Genomic DNA, 17726 nt, shown 5'->3' with positions numbered 1-17726 from the left:
CCCTTAATATTAGGGTTTGCTCTGATTATGTTGAGTAGAGGTTCTAGAGTGAGGGCAAAAATCAGGGGAGACAAAGGGCACCCCTGCCGTGTACCGTTTCGAATAGGGAAGGGGTTAGAAAGCGTTCCATTTACTTTAACCTGCGCTTCGGGGGAGCTGTATAATGACCCTATCCATTGGAGCATATTACTTCCCAGGCCCAATCGAGAGAGTACCGCCTGCAGGTAGGCCCAGTCCACCCTGTCGAAGGCCTTCTCCGCGTCCGTAGACAAGAGAAGACAGGGTGCACTGGGCCGTCGCAAGTTCGCCCAGTGTATCAATTGTATGGCTCGGTTGGAATTGTCTCTAGCCTCCCTTCCTGTTATAAAACCCGTTTGATCTGTATGAATCACCGAAGGGAGGATAGGTTTGAGGCGATTGGCTAATACTTTCGCGAAAATTTTGATATCAGTATTCAGCAATGAAATCGGCCTATAGCTGCTAGGGATGGAGGGGTCTTTGCCCTCCTTTGGAAGGACGGTGATGTGCGCCATCAACGCGTCCCTCGGGAGGGTGGTACCTGAAGCTAAGGCATTGAAATACGTGCACATTCGGGCAGCCAGGAGGTGAGAAAATTTGCGGTAGTACGCATTGGTTAGCCCATCAGGACCAGGGCTTTTCCCATGCGGAAGATCTTTAATGATTGCTTCTATTTCCTCTACCGCCATAGGCTTATCAAGCTGAGCACTGATTTGTTGCGATATTTGTGGTGTGAGAGCCTCCTCCAAATATTGCGCAATACAGTCCGCCTTCTGAGAGGGCGTATGTCCTACAAGTGTGGCTGGGAGTTGATAAAGTTGGGCATAATAATCGCGAAAGGCATCTGCAATTTTAGAGGATAGTACAGTTTGGGATCCCGATGGTGTTTGAATTTTATGGACATGTCCGGATGCACGTTGCCGTTTCAGGGCCCTGGCCAGTAATTTGCCACATTTATTACCAAATTCATAGAATTTATGTGAGACGTATCGGAGTCTATCACGGGTTCGTTTTTCTAGTAGGTCTGAGAGCTGTGCCCTGAGGGCTGTTAATTTCTCGTATAAAAGAGGGGTCAATTGCCGTTTGTGTTTGAGTTCAACTGTGCGCAATTGTGTCAGCAAGGATTGGAGTTCCCCACAGCGCGCTTTTTTGAGCCTAGCTCCTTGTGCAATAAATTCTCCTCTTATCACAGCTTTATGTCCCTCCCAAACATATGCCACCCCAGTTTCTCCCGTCGCGTTTTCTTTGAAGTACATAGAAATCGCATCTGTCACCTGAGCTAGCGCTACTGCATCATCTAGCAGGTTTTCGTTCAGGCGCCAAGTCCATTGGCGAGCCTCTGAAGACAAAGGTGCCAGGGAAATGGAGATGGGTGCATGATCGGAAATCGTCATAGATCCGATTGACGTGCCAGAGAGCGATTCCAGAAGGTGTTGATCTACCAATAGAAGATCTATCCGCGTGTACACTTTATGTGTTGCAGAGTAGTAGCTGAAATCCTTTACAGTAGGATGTGTCACTCTCCAGCAGTCAATCAGATGACTAGCGTGTAAGGTTTTACGGAAGCGCTTAAGAAATGCAAAGGAGTGCGTAGAGTGGCCTGAAGAGGTGTCCAACTGCGGGTCGGGGCATACATTAAAGTCCCCTCCCACAATGAGACGCCCCTCGCGAAAATCGGAAAGGGAATCTAGGACCCTCTCCAAAAAGTTCAGCTGCCCAGAATTGGGAGCATATAGCGCTACAATTGTAAATTTTTGGTTGTATATAGTGCCTTTCAAAAAAACAAATCTGCCTTCAGGATCTACGCGGTGGTCAATGGTGATAAAGGGGCAGTTTTTATGGATCGCCACCGCGACTCCACCTGATTTAGATTTGGGTGAATTGCTGAGGAACCATTGATTGTATATGTGTGTGGGGAGGCGAGGGACTGAGTCAGCTCTGAAATGAGTTTCCTGTAATAATAAGATATGTGCACCAGATCTCTTTGTCTCAAGCCACAACTTACTGCGTTTGGATGGAGAACTCAGGCCCCGTACGTTGTATGACACGACTTTCAGATCAGCCATTGCTGTTTGTCAGTAGGGTCCCCCAAAGGGCGTGAAGAGGACGAGGAGAGAGCCACGGCGTATCACCCGGCAAATCTAAAGTGCTGATAAGAAAAACAAATGAGTATAACCCATGTAACAGACAGACAACCCTTCCATAGACATCATCATGAAACATTAGGGAGAAAAACAATAATAAAAAAAAAGAAGGGGGGGAGAGCATTGAAAAGAAATTAAGAACATCAAGAAAACAAAAAACGTAATAACCTGTGGGTATTTAATAACCTCTAGGTGCAACGGTGCAAAGATCGCCCGCCGGCCTAATGGCAACATAAAATGCAGGCGACCATCGCGTCGCGCACTTCCTTCTACAAGGAATGTAACTCTCATGAGTTTACCTATGGGGGGAAGGTGGAGAGTCACTAAACAGGAGCCCCAACTGAGGGGACCCACTCCTTCATGTGAGCACCTCTAAAAATCAGATGCATGTGAGAATTATCTGCAACAGCAAAAGTTGAACCAGCAGAATTTAGAACCAAAACACGGACATAGCACCAGTCCTGTAGGTAGAAGGTTGAAGCCTCTAAAGTCGTTCCTCCGCCTCAACGTATAGTTGGGGAAGATGGAGGACCTTGCTCCGTTGCATCAGCTTGTCTGTTCCGGGGCTTGTTGCGTCGTCTGCGGCGGGCTTGCTGCCAAGGTTCCTGACGGGCTGGTAGTGGAACTTCAGAGGAAATGCGCCAATCAGGTATGTCCACAGGGGGGAGGCCAAGGCGTGAGAGGAAATGAGGAAGATCTGACTTGTTCCGCAAAGTGATTTGTTGGCCATCTTTTGTGACGGAAAGGCTGAAGGGGAATCCCCAGCGGTATACCAAGTGTGCCTCCTGTAGGACTGCCAGCAGAGGCTTCAAGGCCCTGCGCTGCATCAGCGTGCGTCTGGATAAGTCCGGAAATAAGGACACTTGTGCTCCATCAAAATCCACATGGCGCATACCCCTGACATGAAACATGATGCGCTCCTTCACAGTATATTTATGCAGTTTACAGATAATGTCTCGTGGTTTGTCAGGGTCTTCTGAGGGAGGTCTAAGGGCCCTGTGTGCCCGATCGATCTCTATGTGGTCGGGAGCTTCTCTCCCCAGGATCTGGGTGAACAACCCCTGAAGGGAGGGGATTATGTCCCTAGGGCCTGTGGCCTCTGGCAGACCTCTAATACGAATGTTGACCCTGCGACTTCTATTCTCCACATCATCAAGTTGATCGAGCAAAGAGTCAATCCGTTGGTCCTGCATTTTACTGTGTGCTTGTAAAGCCTGTAGGGAAGGGTTAATGTCCTCCACTGTCGCCTCTAGGGCCTCCACCCTACCTCCTATGTGGGCAGTGTCAGCTTGTAAATCCTCAATGTCTTTTCTGAAGGCCTTCTCCATGCGGGCCATGAATCCTTCAAGGTCTGCCCAGGTAGGGAGGGCAAGGATATGGGACCTGAGGTCGCCGTCATCTAGGGCTATGTGTGGGCCTCTGGGCCCTGAGGCCGTGTGTTGGGAAAGTCCGGAGGTGGGGGAGGGAGAGGCGGCCGATCGGGCCGGGAGAGCGTGCAGCGGGGTATGATCATGGCTCTTCCCTGCATCTCTCCTACCCGGGCTACTGACCGGGCTTCCTCTGGAGTCTGGAGAGGATGGGATATGGGGGGATGCCGGTGGATGGTGCGGCGACATTGCTGGGGGTGCCGCGTGTGCGGCCTGAGAAGACTCACCCGGCGCCATCTTGGGTTCTGCTCCCGTCCGTCTTCCCCCACAGAAAAAGGCCTCAAGAGAGCTGGAACGAAGCCGTGGGGTTCTCCGGGGCTGCGGGGATGGCTTCCGCCGTGTCGGCATCGCACGGAGCCGGCGTCAGGGTCACTCTGTGCTGTTGCAGGAGCGATGTGTGGAGCGGGTCAGACGGAGCTCAGCTCACACACGTCCGCTCTGTTCCATGTCTCGGCCACGCCCCCCCGCATCTTTGCATTCTAATGCCGCGTACACACGAGCGGACTTTTCGAGGGACTAGGTCCGGCGGACCGGACTCCTTTGGACAATTCGACCGTGTGTGGGCTCCAGCGGACTTTTTTTCCCCAAAAGTCAGATGGACCTAGAAATAAAACATGTTTCAAATCTTTCCGACGGACTTGAGTCCGGTCGAAAAATCCGCTAGTCTGACGGACTTATGCCCCGTACACACGGTCCGCATTTGTTCTCACATTCCGACAACAAAATCCTAGGATTTTTTCCGACGGATGTCGGCTCAAACTTGTCTTGCATACACACGGTCACACAAAGTTGTCGGAAAATCCGATCGTTCTAAACGCGGTGACGTAAAACACGTACGTCGGGACTATAAACGGGGCAGTGGCCAATAGCTTTCATCTCTTTATTTATTGTGAGCATGCATGGCACTTTGTCCGTCGGATTTGTGTACACACGATCGGAATTTCCGACAACGGATTTTGTTGTCGGAAAATTTTATAGCCTGCTCTCAAACTTTGTGTGTCGGAAAATCCGATGGAAAATGTCCGATGGAGCCCACACACGGTTGGAATTTCCAACAACACGCTCCGATCGGACATTTTCCATCGGAAAATCCGACCGTGTGTACGGGGCATAAAACCAACGCTAGGGCAGCTATTGGCTACTGGCTATGAATTTCCTTATTTTAGTCCGGTCGTGCGTCATCACGTACGAATCTGTCGGACTTTGGTTGATCGTGTGTAGGCAAGTCCATTCATTCAAAAGTCCGTCGGAAAGTCCGTACCTAGTCCGTCTGTGTGTACGCGGCATAACACTTCCGCCCTTGAGATAATGGCTGGAATCCTGAGCGTGTGTAGTGAATGCTAACCAAGCAAACAGCAGATTGCAGCTGGCAAATACACTCTCTCCGCTCCGAATATCCCTGGATCTGTCCTGCTGTTTACACCCCCATGTGATGTAGCACGTCACATGGGCTATATCAGGAACCTGTGCATGGGGCTGTAGTCTCGTGATATTGCAATGCAATGCTGCAGAGAGTGCATGACAGAGGCACAGCATCGAGCAGAACACAGTAACGCCACTCAGTACATGCCCTAAATAGCCAAGATATGCGCATGCGCTGGTGACGTCATTCAAGTGCTTCAGCCTCGATTGCAAGTGAACTGAATAGGTTAGCACAAATGTAGAAACAGCAACATACTGTATATATATATATATATATATATATATATATATATATATATATATATATATACAGTAGTAACCGAAAGTATTCAGACCCCCTTAAATTTTTCACTCTTTGTTATATTGCAGCCATTTGCTAAAATCATTTAAGTTCATTTTTTTCCTCATTAATGTACACACAGCACTCCATATTGACAGAAAAACACAGAATTGTTGACATTTTTGCAGATTTATTAAAAAAGAAAAGCTGAAATATCACATGGTCCTAAGTATTCAGACCCTTTGCTCAGTATTTAGTAGAAGCACCCTTTTGATCTAATACAGCCATGAGTCTTTTTGGGAAAGATGCAACAAGTTTTTCACACCTGGATTTGGGGATCCTCTGCCATTCCTCCTTGCAGATCCTCTCCAGTTCTGTCAGGTTGGATGGTAAATGTTGGTGGACAGCCATTTTTAGGTCTCTCCAGAGATGCTCAATTGGGTTTAAGTCAGGGCTCTGGCTGGGCCATTCAAGAACAGTCACGGAGTTGTTGTGAAGCCACTCCTTCGTTATTTTAGCTGTGTGCTTAGGGTCATTGTCTTGTTGGAAGGTAAACCTTCGGCCCAGTCTGAGGTCCTGAGCACTCTGGAGAAGGTTTTCGTCCAGGATATCCCTGTACTTGGCCGCATTTATCTTTCCCTCAATTGCAACCAGTTGTCCTGTCCCTGCAGCTGAAAAACACCCCCACAGCATGATGCTGCCACCACCATGCTTCACTGTTGGGACTGTATTGGACAGGTGATGAGCAGTGCCTGGTTTTCTCCACACATACCGCTTAGAATTAAGGCCAAAAAGTTCTATCTTGGTCTCATCAGACCAGAGAATCTTATTTCTCACCATCTTGGAGTCCTTCAGGTGTTTTTTTAGCAAACTCCATGCAGGCTTTCGTGTGTCTTGCACTGAAGAGAGGCTTCCGTCGAGCCACTCTGTCATAAAGCCCTGACTGGTGGAGGGCTGCAGTGATGGTTGACTTTCTACAACTTTCTCCCATCTCCCGACTGCATCTCTGGAGCTCAGCCACAGTGATCTTTGGGTTCTTCTTTACCTCTCTCGCCAAGGCTCTTCTCCCCAGCTCAGTTTGGCCGGACAGCCAGCTCTAGGAAAGGTTCTGGTCATCCCAAACGTCTTCCATTTAAGGATTATGGAGGCCACTGTGCTCTTAGGAACCTTAAGTGCAACAGAAATTTTTTTGTAGTCTTGGCCAGATCTGTGCCTTGCCACAATTATGTCTCTGAGCTCTTCAGGCAGTTCCTTTGACCTCATGATTCTCATTTGCTCTGACATGCACTGTGAGCTGTAAGGTCTTATATAGACAGGTGTGTGGCTTTCCTAATCAAGTCAAATCAGTATAATCAAACACAGATGGACTCAAGTGAAGGTGTAGAACCATCTCAAGGATGATCAGAAGAAATGGACAGCACCTGAGTTAAATATATGAGTGTCACAGCAAAGGATCTGAATACTTAGGACCATGTGGTATTTCAGGTTTTCTTTTTTAAAAAATGTGCAAAAATGTCAACAGTTCTGTGTCTTTCTGTCAATATGGGGTGCTGTGTGCATTAATGAGGAAAAAAAAATGAACTTAAATGATTTTAGCAAATGGCTGCAATATAACAAAGAGTGAAAAATTGAAGGGGGTCTGAATACTTTCCGTCCCTACTGTGTGTGTATATATATATATTTATAGTAGGGATTATAAGGCAGCAAATTTTAAATTCTGAGTTTACTAGCACTTTAATAATAAGGAACTGAAACACATCTTTATAAGTGTACTCATCAAGGGAGTACATATCCTCCACCTAAAACTGAAATGCCACTCACCAAACTCTTTTACCTTTCTGTTTAAGGAAAGGTAAAATGTTTTAAGACCTCCATGGCAGTACTCATCACAATAAAACTGTGCCCTACCCCTATACTGCAAAGATGATATGCTAATTTAATGTCTATGGGGTACAGGAACAGGCAGGATTACTTACCCGATTTTCTGCTCCAGCAGGCTTCAGTGATGCTCTTTTTTCCTGAAAGCTCCAGTCTGTGTGTGATCCCTCAGTGTCATTATGTACAATGCAGGGCTATTAACCCTGTGTTGTACATGGGGAATGCCTTAGACAGGCTGTGGGGGACTGGTTGGTAAACCGGATTCCCAGCACCAGAAAACCAGTGCGGACCTATGCTCATACTCATGCTCATGCTTGGGCGCATTGCCCACATGCTCATACTTCTAAACAAAGGGGCAATGTTAGATGTATTATTCCAGTTTGTCATGCACGTTCACGTGCTCATACCAATTAGCATGCGCACTTGGCACCCAGTGGCCCATTTAAACTGGATTGTCACTATGAGTAGATGTTGAATGGTCTTCAGCTTGTCTCTGTGTTCCTGAGACCTGATTTGCTGTACCTTGCTTACCTGTGTATAATATGGCTTCCCCTAGGACTTCACTGGCCTCCATTGTGTTCATTTTGATTATTCTGACCACAGCCTGTTTACTGGACTTGTCTTTGCCTGCTATTTTTGCACTGCTTTGCCTGGCTGTTACCAACCCTGACCTACTTCCTGGATTTGCTCTGCCTGCTGAATTGGTCGCTGGCTGTCTGGCTGTCGCTGACCACTGCCTGTCTCCTGGTCCTGCTTCTATCTTCTGCTCTGGTGCCAAGCTGCTTCTGCATCCTGTTCTGAGGACTGTGACTACCAGCTCTACCGGCCTAATGAGCGGACATTACCAGCCAGCTACTCTAGCACTCATGCTACTCCATGCCCTCACACGCTCTATCTTCACCTTCAGGAGTTTTGAACAGGAGGTGCAAGAGAGGGCTCCACAACCTTCACCAGGTACGTGATACCACTGTAGTTCATTGCTGAATCTCCACCCCTCTGTGATGTCACCAGACTCTGTCCTGTGGTGGTGTGCATCAAGTGGACTTGACCTAATTTCAGTGTAGAAGCTGGGGATTGGTTTAATTTGTTTTCATTTGTATCTTTCTGTTTAGTTTGGGGATTGTATTTTAGAGCAAAAAGTTTCCTTTTATCTATCAATAGTTGAAACTACTTCATACTTACAATATATTCTACAAATCCATAGGTTGTTCCACGATCTTTGAGAGTTCTGTAACCGGAGGAAACATTGATAAGATCCCATTCACCGTCACTCATGTACTTACTCTTGAATTGCTTCGGCTCACTTTTTTTTTCCGCAAGATCTAAATTTACATCTTCAACTGAAGATAAGCAAAGCAGCATTTAAGGTTATGTATAACATTTGGTACTATTACACATAAAACCAATTCGCATAGATTAATTAAAGTGGACCCAAACTCAGTGAAATTTTGTTCACAGGGAGTACGTGGAGAAGTTAATTGTGTCTAAGAAATACCAAGAAAAATGTATAAAATTGCTCCTAAAACTAGCAGTGTTTTCTTGTGCCTTGGCATTCCTGTGCCTAAAGCTTCATAGCTGCACATCTACAATGTATGATCATCTAACACACCACTGCCTCAGATTGCTACTTTTATGAGATTTGGTAATGTCTTCAGTAAACTTCACTCTTCTCCTTCATGGAGGGGAAGCAGTGCCTGAGGACCTGCAGTGCAAGGATCTTCCTGCTTTTGCTTCATCCATTTGTTAAATCTGTACTTTTTTGCTGCTGCTTGAATATTCGCTGTCAGTTATAAGATCCCCAGTTACGATTTTTTGAGCACAACTTGCAAAGTTCAGATTTTCTTTACAATATATGGACATTTGTAATTCAAAAATTGTTATGAAGAAAAAAGTGACACAAAATATCTCCAACAGGGGTACAGACAAAAACAAAAACATGTTTTAGTAGAGTGAGAGAGGGTTTCTAACAATATTGTGTTTGCTATCTATGCCTTCTAGGCTGGGGATAACCATTTCTTGAATTGAACTGTTTTGGGAAACAGTTAAGTTGGTGAATTTAGTTTCATTTCAAGTGGTGATGGGCAATGCATTAAGGGATCAATTTAGGAGTTTGGTTAAGTGTTTATAAGGGGCGTGTTAGCTCTTTTCTTTTCAGAGGGGGGCTACAAGGTCATTCATTTGAGAAATGTGCTGAAAATGACCAACACCAAAAATATATCTTCAAATAGTAGGGGTCTAAAGGAAATCTGTCATCAGAGAAACGCAAAGGCAGCCATTGCTGTTTTTCCCTTCTAAAAATAATTTTTGCTTGGCTATAATGCTAAGCCTTTATACTTAACGAATAGAAACAGGTGTGTAGATAAGGATTCTAACTTCTCTCTGACTTTCCTGATCAGCATACTTATATCAGGACAGCAAATCTGAAAGCATTCAATCCAAAGAGTTAGCATAACAGCCAGTTAACTAGCATTTTGAGAAGGAAGTAAGCAATGGCAGCACCAGTACACAAGACATGGCTTATTGGTTGTTAGCATGGATCTAGTCAGTGGTGGCCCGTCCATAGGGGGCGCCAGGGCACCGCCCCCCCCCAGGCAGTCACAAAAGCTATGAAAACATTTTTTTTCAACATGGCCCTTTAAAAAAAAAAAAGTCCTTAAGTGCACTGTTTTTGGGCACCAGACACAGTGCACAATGGGAAGTGCCACGTCTATGCAATCACGAGATTGCAAACAAGGCACTTCATTGGCGGGGTTTGGAGCTGCTTTGTGGCGCAGTCCATTGCACCGAACAGCTTCCGCCCAGCGCCTGTAGTGTATCACTACGGCCGGGTGCTTTGTTCTCAGTGTGAGAACAACATCACTTTCAGGGGGCTACAAAAAGATGGCCACCGTGAGGACTAATCCCCTTGTGTTCAGTGGAGAGGGGAGGCCACCGATGTAAGGAGGGATTCCGCAGATGGGGACACAGATGTGAGGAGGACTCTGCTGCTGGGGGCACCTTATGTAAGGAGAGACTCCACTGGGGATACTGATGAAAGGAGGGACTCTGCTGGGGGCACCTGATGTAAGGAGAGACTCTGCTGGGGCACCTGATGTAAGGTGGGACTCTGCTGGGGGCACCTGATGTAAGGAGAAACTCTGACGGGGCACCTGATGTAAGAAGGGACTCTGCTGGGGGCACCTGATGTAAGGAGGGACTCTGCTGGGGGCACCTGATGTAAGGAGGGACTCTGCTGAGGGCACCTGATGTATGGAGGGACTCCGCTGGGGAACCTGATGTAAGGATGGACTCCGCTAGGGCACCTGATGTAAGGACGGACTCCGCTGGGGGCACCTGATGTAAGGACAGACTCCGCTGGGGGCACCTGATGGCTGCTTTGTGGTGCAGTCCATCGCACGGAACAGCTTCCGCCCGGCGCCCGTAGTGTAGCACTACGGCCGGGTGGTTTGTTCTCAGTGTGAGAACAACGTCACTTCCAACGGGCTACAAAAAGATGGCCACTGCCACCATGGGGACTAATCCCCTTGTGTTCAGTGAAGAGGGGAGGCCCCTCCCCTCTCCACTGAACACACGGAGAAAGCTGGGAACTAGCTGCTGCTGCTGAAGGGGAGAGAGACAGACGTGGCATGAATGAGTGCTGTGCTGCCAGGGACACATGTGAGGAGGACTCTGATCTGCTGTTGGGGACACATGTGAGGAGGACTCTGCTCTGCTGATGGGGACACATGTGAGGAGGACTCTGCTCTGCTGCCGGGGACACATGTGAGAAGGACTCTGCTGCTGATGGGGACACAGATGTAAGGAGGACTCCGCTGATGGGGACTCAGATGTAAGGAGGGGTTCCGCTGATGGGGACACAGATGTAAGGAGGGGCTCCGCTGATGGGGACACAGATGTAAGGAGGACTCCGCTGATGGGGACTCAGATGTAAGGAGGGGCTCCGCTGATGGGGACACAGATGTAAGGAGGGGCTCTGCTGATGGGGACACAGATGTAAGGAGGGGCTCCGCTGATAGGGACACAGATGTAAGGAGGAGCTCTGCTGATGGGGACACAGATGTAAGGAGAGACTCCACTGGGGACACAGATGTAAGGAGGGACTCTGCTGGGGCACCTGATGTAAGGACAGACTCTGCTGGGGGCACCTGATGTAAGGAGGGACTCTTCTGGGGGTACCTGATGTAAGGAGGGACTCTGCTGGGGGCACCTGATGTAAAGAGGGACTCTGCTGGGGGCACCTGATGTAAGGAGGGACTCTGCTGGGGGCACCTGATGTAAGGAGGGACTCCGCTGTGGGCACCTGATGTAAGGACGGACTCTGCTGGGGGCACCTGATGGCATCTGGTGGCAGGCGACATGGCAGGTGACACGCTCAGGGCTCCCAATGATTCTGCATAATGGTGAGTTATATGAGTAATATGATATAATAATAATTTCATTTTATATTACAATCTAATAATAGGAATAATGCGTTTCAATCGTCCTGACGCAATAACAACCATGGTGCCGGGATGATTGAAGTGCTAACACCAGGTGTTTGGAGTATCTTTATCTGCTGATTGTTAAACTTTCTGGAATACACATATTTTTATTGTTGTGTAGGATCTGGTCCTGCTGTCCCTCCATCCCTCTCTCCCCCCCTCTTCCTCCATCCCTCGTTCATCTCAGACGCTAACCACACCCCTTTAAGTCACACCCACTATTTTGCCAAAACCATGCCTATTTTGTCAAGTGGGAGGGGTCAAAAAGGAAGGGCGTGGTCTGGCGACCCTCATCCTAAAACTTCAGCCGCCACTGGATCTAGTATCTAAAAATACCTTGATACACCCAAAAATATACATCCAGGCTTATCTAGTATGTACAAAGGAATAAGACATACTTATGAGTTTGTATTATTTTGTACTGCTTATTCTAAATGGAAAATATTTTTTACATACGTGTGTGAAGCCAGCTGGTAAAGGAGATGGAGCACCTTTGTATATCAAATGGGAAATAGTAGATATTGAGGCTGCAAGCGGTTGATATAACCAAGGGTTTTTGGTTTTTTACTACTCCTCGGTAATCCACATACACATAAGGAATATCTAAAGCCATTGCTGTTTCAACACTGAATAGAAAGGAATAAACTTTTATTATAGGCACCCCGACAATCACCACATCAATAGGTGAAAAGCATATCAAAATATTGCCTATATGTCCTGAAGTTCTGAAGACACAATCCACTCAGTTTTGTAAAATATGTCCTTACTGAGAACTGTCTTTCCCCAACAGATACCAATTAGCTTCAAGTCTGCTCTCAAAAATGACAGTTGGAATCTGAGAGTTTGAATATGATTAGTTGCTGTGATTATGATAGTTCCATAATGGTGGCCACTGGCCACGAACACAACAACAACCATTCAATGGATCATGCAATGCTACTAACCTGATCAAATTGAATAAAGATTGAAAGCCAAAAACCCTCTATAGGATCAATTTAGTGAGCTTTTGAATAATTGCAACTTTGCCAAGTCAATCTGCCATGGCACGATTCAGTTGATTGCTTCATATTGATCAAAGTTCTGCATGTGTGTCAGAGCACAAATCAAAATTCAGATCAACTAAATCATTGATTTTGATAGATCACTTCCATCTATGAACTGATAGATTGCATTTTCATCAATATTTCCAGATCAAAATATGTGGAACAATACTGTGTGTGGCATCATTCAATTTTTAATGGGCGAGAGATCATTTGTTTGGGTTCACTCATAGCTAGATTGATCACAAATTGCGACCTAAATGGTCATTAGAGATAAGCAATTATGTCTGGGTTTGGTTCATGGGACATTTTGTTGAACCCGTCATGAAGTCTAAATATTGTAAACTTAAATCCCTATTGGAATCTAAGGGGAGGGAGTGATTCTTAAAAATCAGTTCTGCCCATTTTCAATGCTATTAGGAAAGGGATTGTCAAAAAGTACATGGGAAGCTGGCCATGGAAGACATGTACCAATGAAAAAACAAAAATAAAAATGTTGAAAAGACCCACCTTTAATACAACTTTGACATGAGAAAAATAGCCATCTGTTCAATTACCTGATTGGGAGGTGTCTTTATTCCATGGGCTGTATCAGAGATGATGTGCTGTGTCATACCAGCATCCTTTAGATTCTACACATTGTTAAAGTATACAAAATGGGGACTTTTTAGGCATGTACAAAGTAACAGAACTACAATGAAAAGACTATATCAATATCAGTTTTATTGTACATGAAGCAATAAAAAAAAAGAAAACAGTGCTTCTACATAAAACGATATGGCTGATGTATATTATGGATATGTCACCGTGTCCCCTCTACTACCCAATATTCCCATATGTACTCTTGGTCTAACTGGATAAACCACCAATTTTCTTGAATGGGAATAGTCCAATGTGTTTAGAAGCACCTTCTTCATCAAGGTCAAGTGGTAGATTATCCAGGTGATCATATGCAAGTGGCTGATAAGTGTTTTTGGTCACCAGATTTCATTCAAGAAATTGAAAATGGATGGTTTATCCAATGAGGTCAAGAGAGCATATGGGATTATCGGGTAGTAGAGAGAACATGGTGACAAATTAGTAATATACTATATCGGCCATAATGCTTTATGTACAAGCACTGCTTTCTTTTTTTAAATTGCTCCATGTACAATGCACTTGACATTGAGTCTTTTAAATATAGTTTTGTTACTTTGTACATGCCTAAAAAGGCCAATTTTGTGTACTTTAACCATGGGAGATGCCTTTAAGTTGTATGTAGTGTTAGGTAACTATACAATCCTCACAGACAGTGTTAGTGACACCATATTGTGGCATCACAATGGATGTGTAATTGATTTTTGTAAATAGCAGCAGAGCCCCAATCTGTTTATTTGCAATTTGAAATAAATGCTATTTTTAAAGATTTGGCTGCAACAGCTAATTTTTATTTATCCAGCAGTAAGAAGCCTGAATTGACCAGTGAAAGTAGCAGCCACAACAAATCTAAAAGCTGTAGAAAAGACTACTCTTAAAAAAGCTAAAACCCTTAACTTTGCACCACCTGGTCAGTGTCAAAGCAGTTTCATACTATAGTTTAGTACTTTTTTTCACAGAACCACACCGCATTGTGTTAAAAGTTTAATACAATATCAATTCAAAGTAGACAAAAACACTTCAAAAACACAGCCCTACATTTCCCTTCCCCCTTCCAACCCCATAGTCCCAATTATTCCCAAAGTATTCCAAATACAGACTTCAGGTATGTGATTGTAGAGTTGGCTAATGTCAACACAGTATGCGATTGCTTGAATAGGCAACAAATAGAAACAGACAAGGCAGGTTTTGTCTTATATTATTATTTGAGAGAAAATAGCCACTTTGGCCACATGTGGACCGCCCCATGCACATATACTGCAGCAGTGCAGCTGCTCTGTGCCAGATCACATACCTAGTACGTGATCTGACACTTCTGGGTCTGGGGCACGCGCAGGAGCCAACCAGCGGTCTGGCAGATGCAATGTCTACCGGGACCCACCGATTGTTCAGGAGACAGGCAGAACGGCCATCTCCCTATGTAGGTAGAAAACAAACTTAAAAGATGGATCTCAAACTACTGTTGATTTTTTGGGGGCAAAAAAGAAACCAATTCCTCTAGTATAGATGGGTTACCTCCACAACTTAGGCAATTAGTTCAAAAAATTGTGAAAAGAAACAGGAAAGGGGCAAGTAGTTAAATGGAGGACCAAACCATGGTATTCATATGCCAAATAAACTTTATTAAAGCAAAAAATATAAAGATAAAAAAAAATACCCTCTAAGCACCATAAAATTGTGTTTAAAAAAGAGAACAACGTCGTCACTCTAAAATATTGGACAACCAAGACATAGCTATAAACATGTAAAATAACCGCATAATACATGAATCACGTATATTTCCATGTATCTGAGCCACGATGGTCTATAGGTGGATTTTATCCTGAACACAGAGCCATACTTGTCCCTTTCAGGGCTGGTTGTATGCTACTAGGGATGAGCTTCGAGTTCAAGTCGAACATTATGGGGCGTTCGTGCCAAATTCGAGCGGCGCGTCACGCCTCATAATGCACTGCGTCATCGCAGTGCATTGCTGGCTGATGATTGGCCAAGCATGCACTATGACCCGCATGCTTTAGCGAATCACAGCACCGTCAGCAAAGAGAGCCATAATTGACCAAAGGCAGGGTGCCTTTGGCCAATTATGGCTCAGGGGGTTAAGACCACGCCCCACACTATATAAGGCTGCCTGCACGTCGGCCTTGTGTAGTGTGTTGCTGGCGGAGAGAGATAGAGAGAGAGTGTAATTTCATTTACTTTGAGCAGGCAGTTTATTCAGTTAGCTAGATCTCACTGCAGACCGTTCCTGCTGTACTGTTTCTAATATATTTCAGGCAGGTAGTTGATTCAGTTAGCTGTAGTGTATTTAGTATATATATACATCCTGGGTTTGTGTATATATATATATATATATATACACTGTATCCAGTTTAGCTAGATCTCACTGCAGACCGTTTCTGCTGTACTGTTTGTAATATACTTCAGGCAGGTAGTTGATTCAGTTAGCTGCAGTGTATTTAATATATATATATATATATATACAGTCAGACTGGAATATATATATATTTCCACTGCATACAGTTTAGCTAGATCTCACTGCAGACCATTCCTGCTGTACTGTTTCTAATATACTTCAGGCAGGCAGTTGATTCAGTTAGCTGCAGTGTATTTATTATATTTTATACAGGTTTGTGGTTTCGGAAAGGGAAACACCCTTAAAGTAGGCACCTCATCCCAGATAAGGATTAGATAAGTGAAAAAGGAAGGAAAGGGATTTTTACGGTGCAATTTATTCAAATATAAAAGAGAAGGCTATATGTTTTTTTCACTTTCTGTTAAAAAACAGTTTTATTGTTTACATTAAAAGCAGACACATATGTCAATAATTTGTGACAATACAATTAAAACAGCGTGGTCAATAATGGAGGATAACATATAGGATATACGCTACGAATTCACAAATAGTCGTTATTGCATACTAGCCCGACATGTTTCGCATTAGTCGCTTTATCAAGGGGTATGCAATTGAGTAGCGAGTCATCCAATACTTTTAAATTATTCTACAAAAGAAGAAAAAGGGTTTTACATATAGAAAAAATATATTTTGCAATAATAATACAACATGAGATAAAGAATGTGTTATCACTCTGAGGCACCCATAAAGGCTTACCCCCAAAATAATTGACCCTAGGTGGACTCGTCAGAACCAGTGTATGCAGACACAGCCGAGCGGGATAGCAAGGGAGGCTAAATATGCAACCACAGGGAGCAGTCAGGAGAAGCTGTTGTACAAAACAAAGGGGTATTCAATATAAGGAGATAAATATCATTGTATAAAGGGTTAATTGGATTTGTAGAGAATATAAAGTTAAGTGAGTATCACTTACGTCAAAGAGTTATTATAAGTTGCATCTGCGATCCGAGAGATGCAGTTAAACGCCAGAAATGGCAATAGCCGGAAATAGGAAAATGTAATATACGTTTGGAACTGGGAACCAGGACCTAAACACAATTTGCACAAGGATATGGTTAAAGTTTGGATATAGTCATAAAAATATAACTCTAGAATATGGAGCAAGGTATGGTGATAAACACCAGTCACATTACCTAGCTTAAGTCTTCGCTTGCAACCTCCGGCGCTGGCAGACATGGCTGTCAGATTAGCCGGTTTAAATACTGCTCCCCATCGAGACGGCGTGTGACGTTGCCGGCTCGATGCGGACGTGATGGCGCTACTGCGCATGCCCGGGAAGCCAAACCTCGTCGAACCTCAATCCCCACAAATCACCGCGCCGGGGGAGACAGCCGACATGCGTGCCAATGCGCATGGTAGCTCCTCCCGCACAATGATCACGCGGGGACGGAGGGGGCGGGGAATGGTTGCGATGGAAACCAGCTCTACTGAGGGCGACGAATGCCGTCGCCTGTCGAGAAGCTGGCTTGGAGGGGATGCACGGCGCGGGTTGGGCACATCAAAAAGGTGTGCCCCGGGCGTCCGTGTGGATGCGGCAGCCCCTCTATACCATATCCCAACAGGACCGGCCTGAGGTGGTCTAACTGAGAAGGGTCAAAGGGGTAATCGATCGACATGGGGGGACCACAGACCAGCCAATTTCGATCGGTGCTACTGAGGGACAACACATATTGTATCTATCAAATCATGAATACAATAAAGAACATGGTTAAGCAGTGAGACATCATTTAGACAGCAATTACACATTTACACAAATATATCAATAAGAGATAAATAAAATAAGCTAACGTGGATATTCACAAATAACAAATTATGAGAAAGGCATAGAGGAAAGGGGTAGGGGTGGGGGAGGGAAATGGGGAAGGGGTAGAGGGATGAAAGGGGGATGGTGTCAGTTGGAAAGTGACATCATTACCCATGACATGAGCAGCTTAAATCAGAGGAAGGGTCTGTAACTAAGGCATTCATTGAAACCTGGGAAGTGAGT

The 17726-nt window shown here is 45.1% G+C and overlaps 1 protein-coding gene across 1 annotated transcript in view; it reads right to left on the bottom strand.

The window, feature by feature from the left end:
* Nucleotides 1–17726, bottom strand: part of LOC141109874 (5-hydroxytryptamine receptor 3A-like) — a 76693-nt gene that overhangs the window by 45109 nt on the left and 13858 nt on the right. The window contains exons 4-5 of the mRNA XM_073601131.1: nucleotides 12107–12276; nucleotides 8352–8509 (exon numbers count right to left, since the gene is read on the bottom strand). Of these exons, the coding sequence (XP_073457232.1) occupies nucleotides 8352–8509; nucleotides 12107–12276 (328 nt within the window). The remainder of the gene's footprint in view (nucleotides 1–8351; nucleotides 8510–12106; nucleotides 12277–17726) is intronic.

The sequence above is a fragment of the Aquarana catesbeiana genome, linkage group LG10 (assembly GCF_042186555.1).
Source record: "Aquarana catesbeiana isolate 2022-GZ linkage group LG10, ASM4218655v1, whole genome shotgun sequence".
In the NCBI taxonomy this organism is placed as follows: Eukaryota; Metazoa; Chordata; class Amphibia; order Anura; family Ranidae; genus Aquarana; species Aquarana catesbeiana.
The sequence above is the reverse complement of the archived record's forward strand: the minus strand, read 5'-3'. Positions and strand labels throughout refer to the sequence as shown.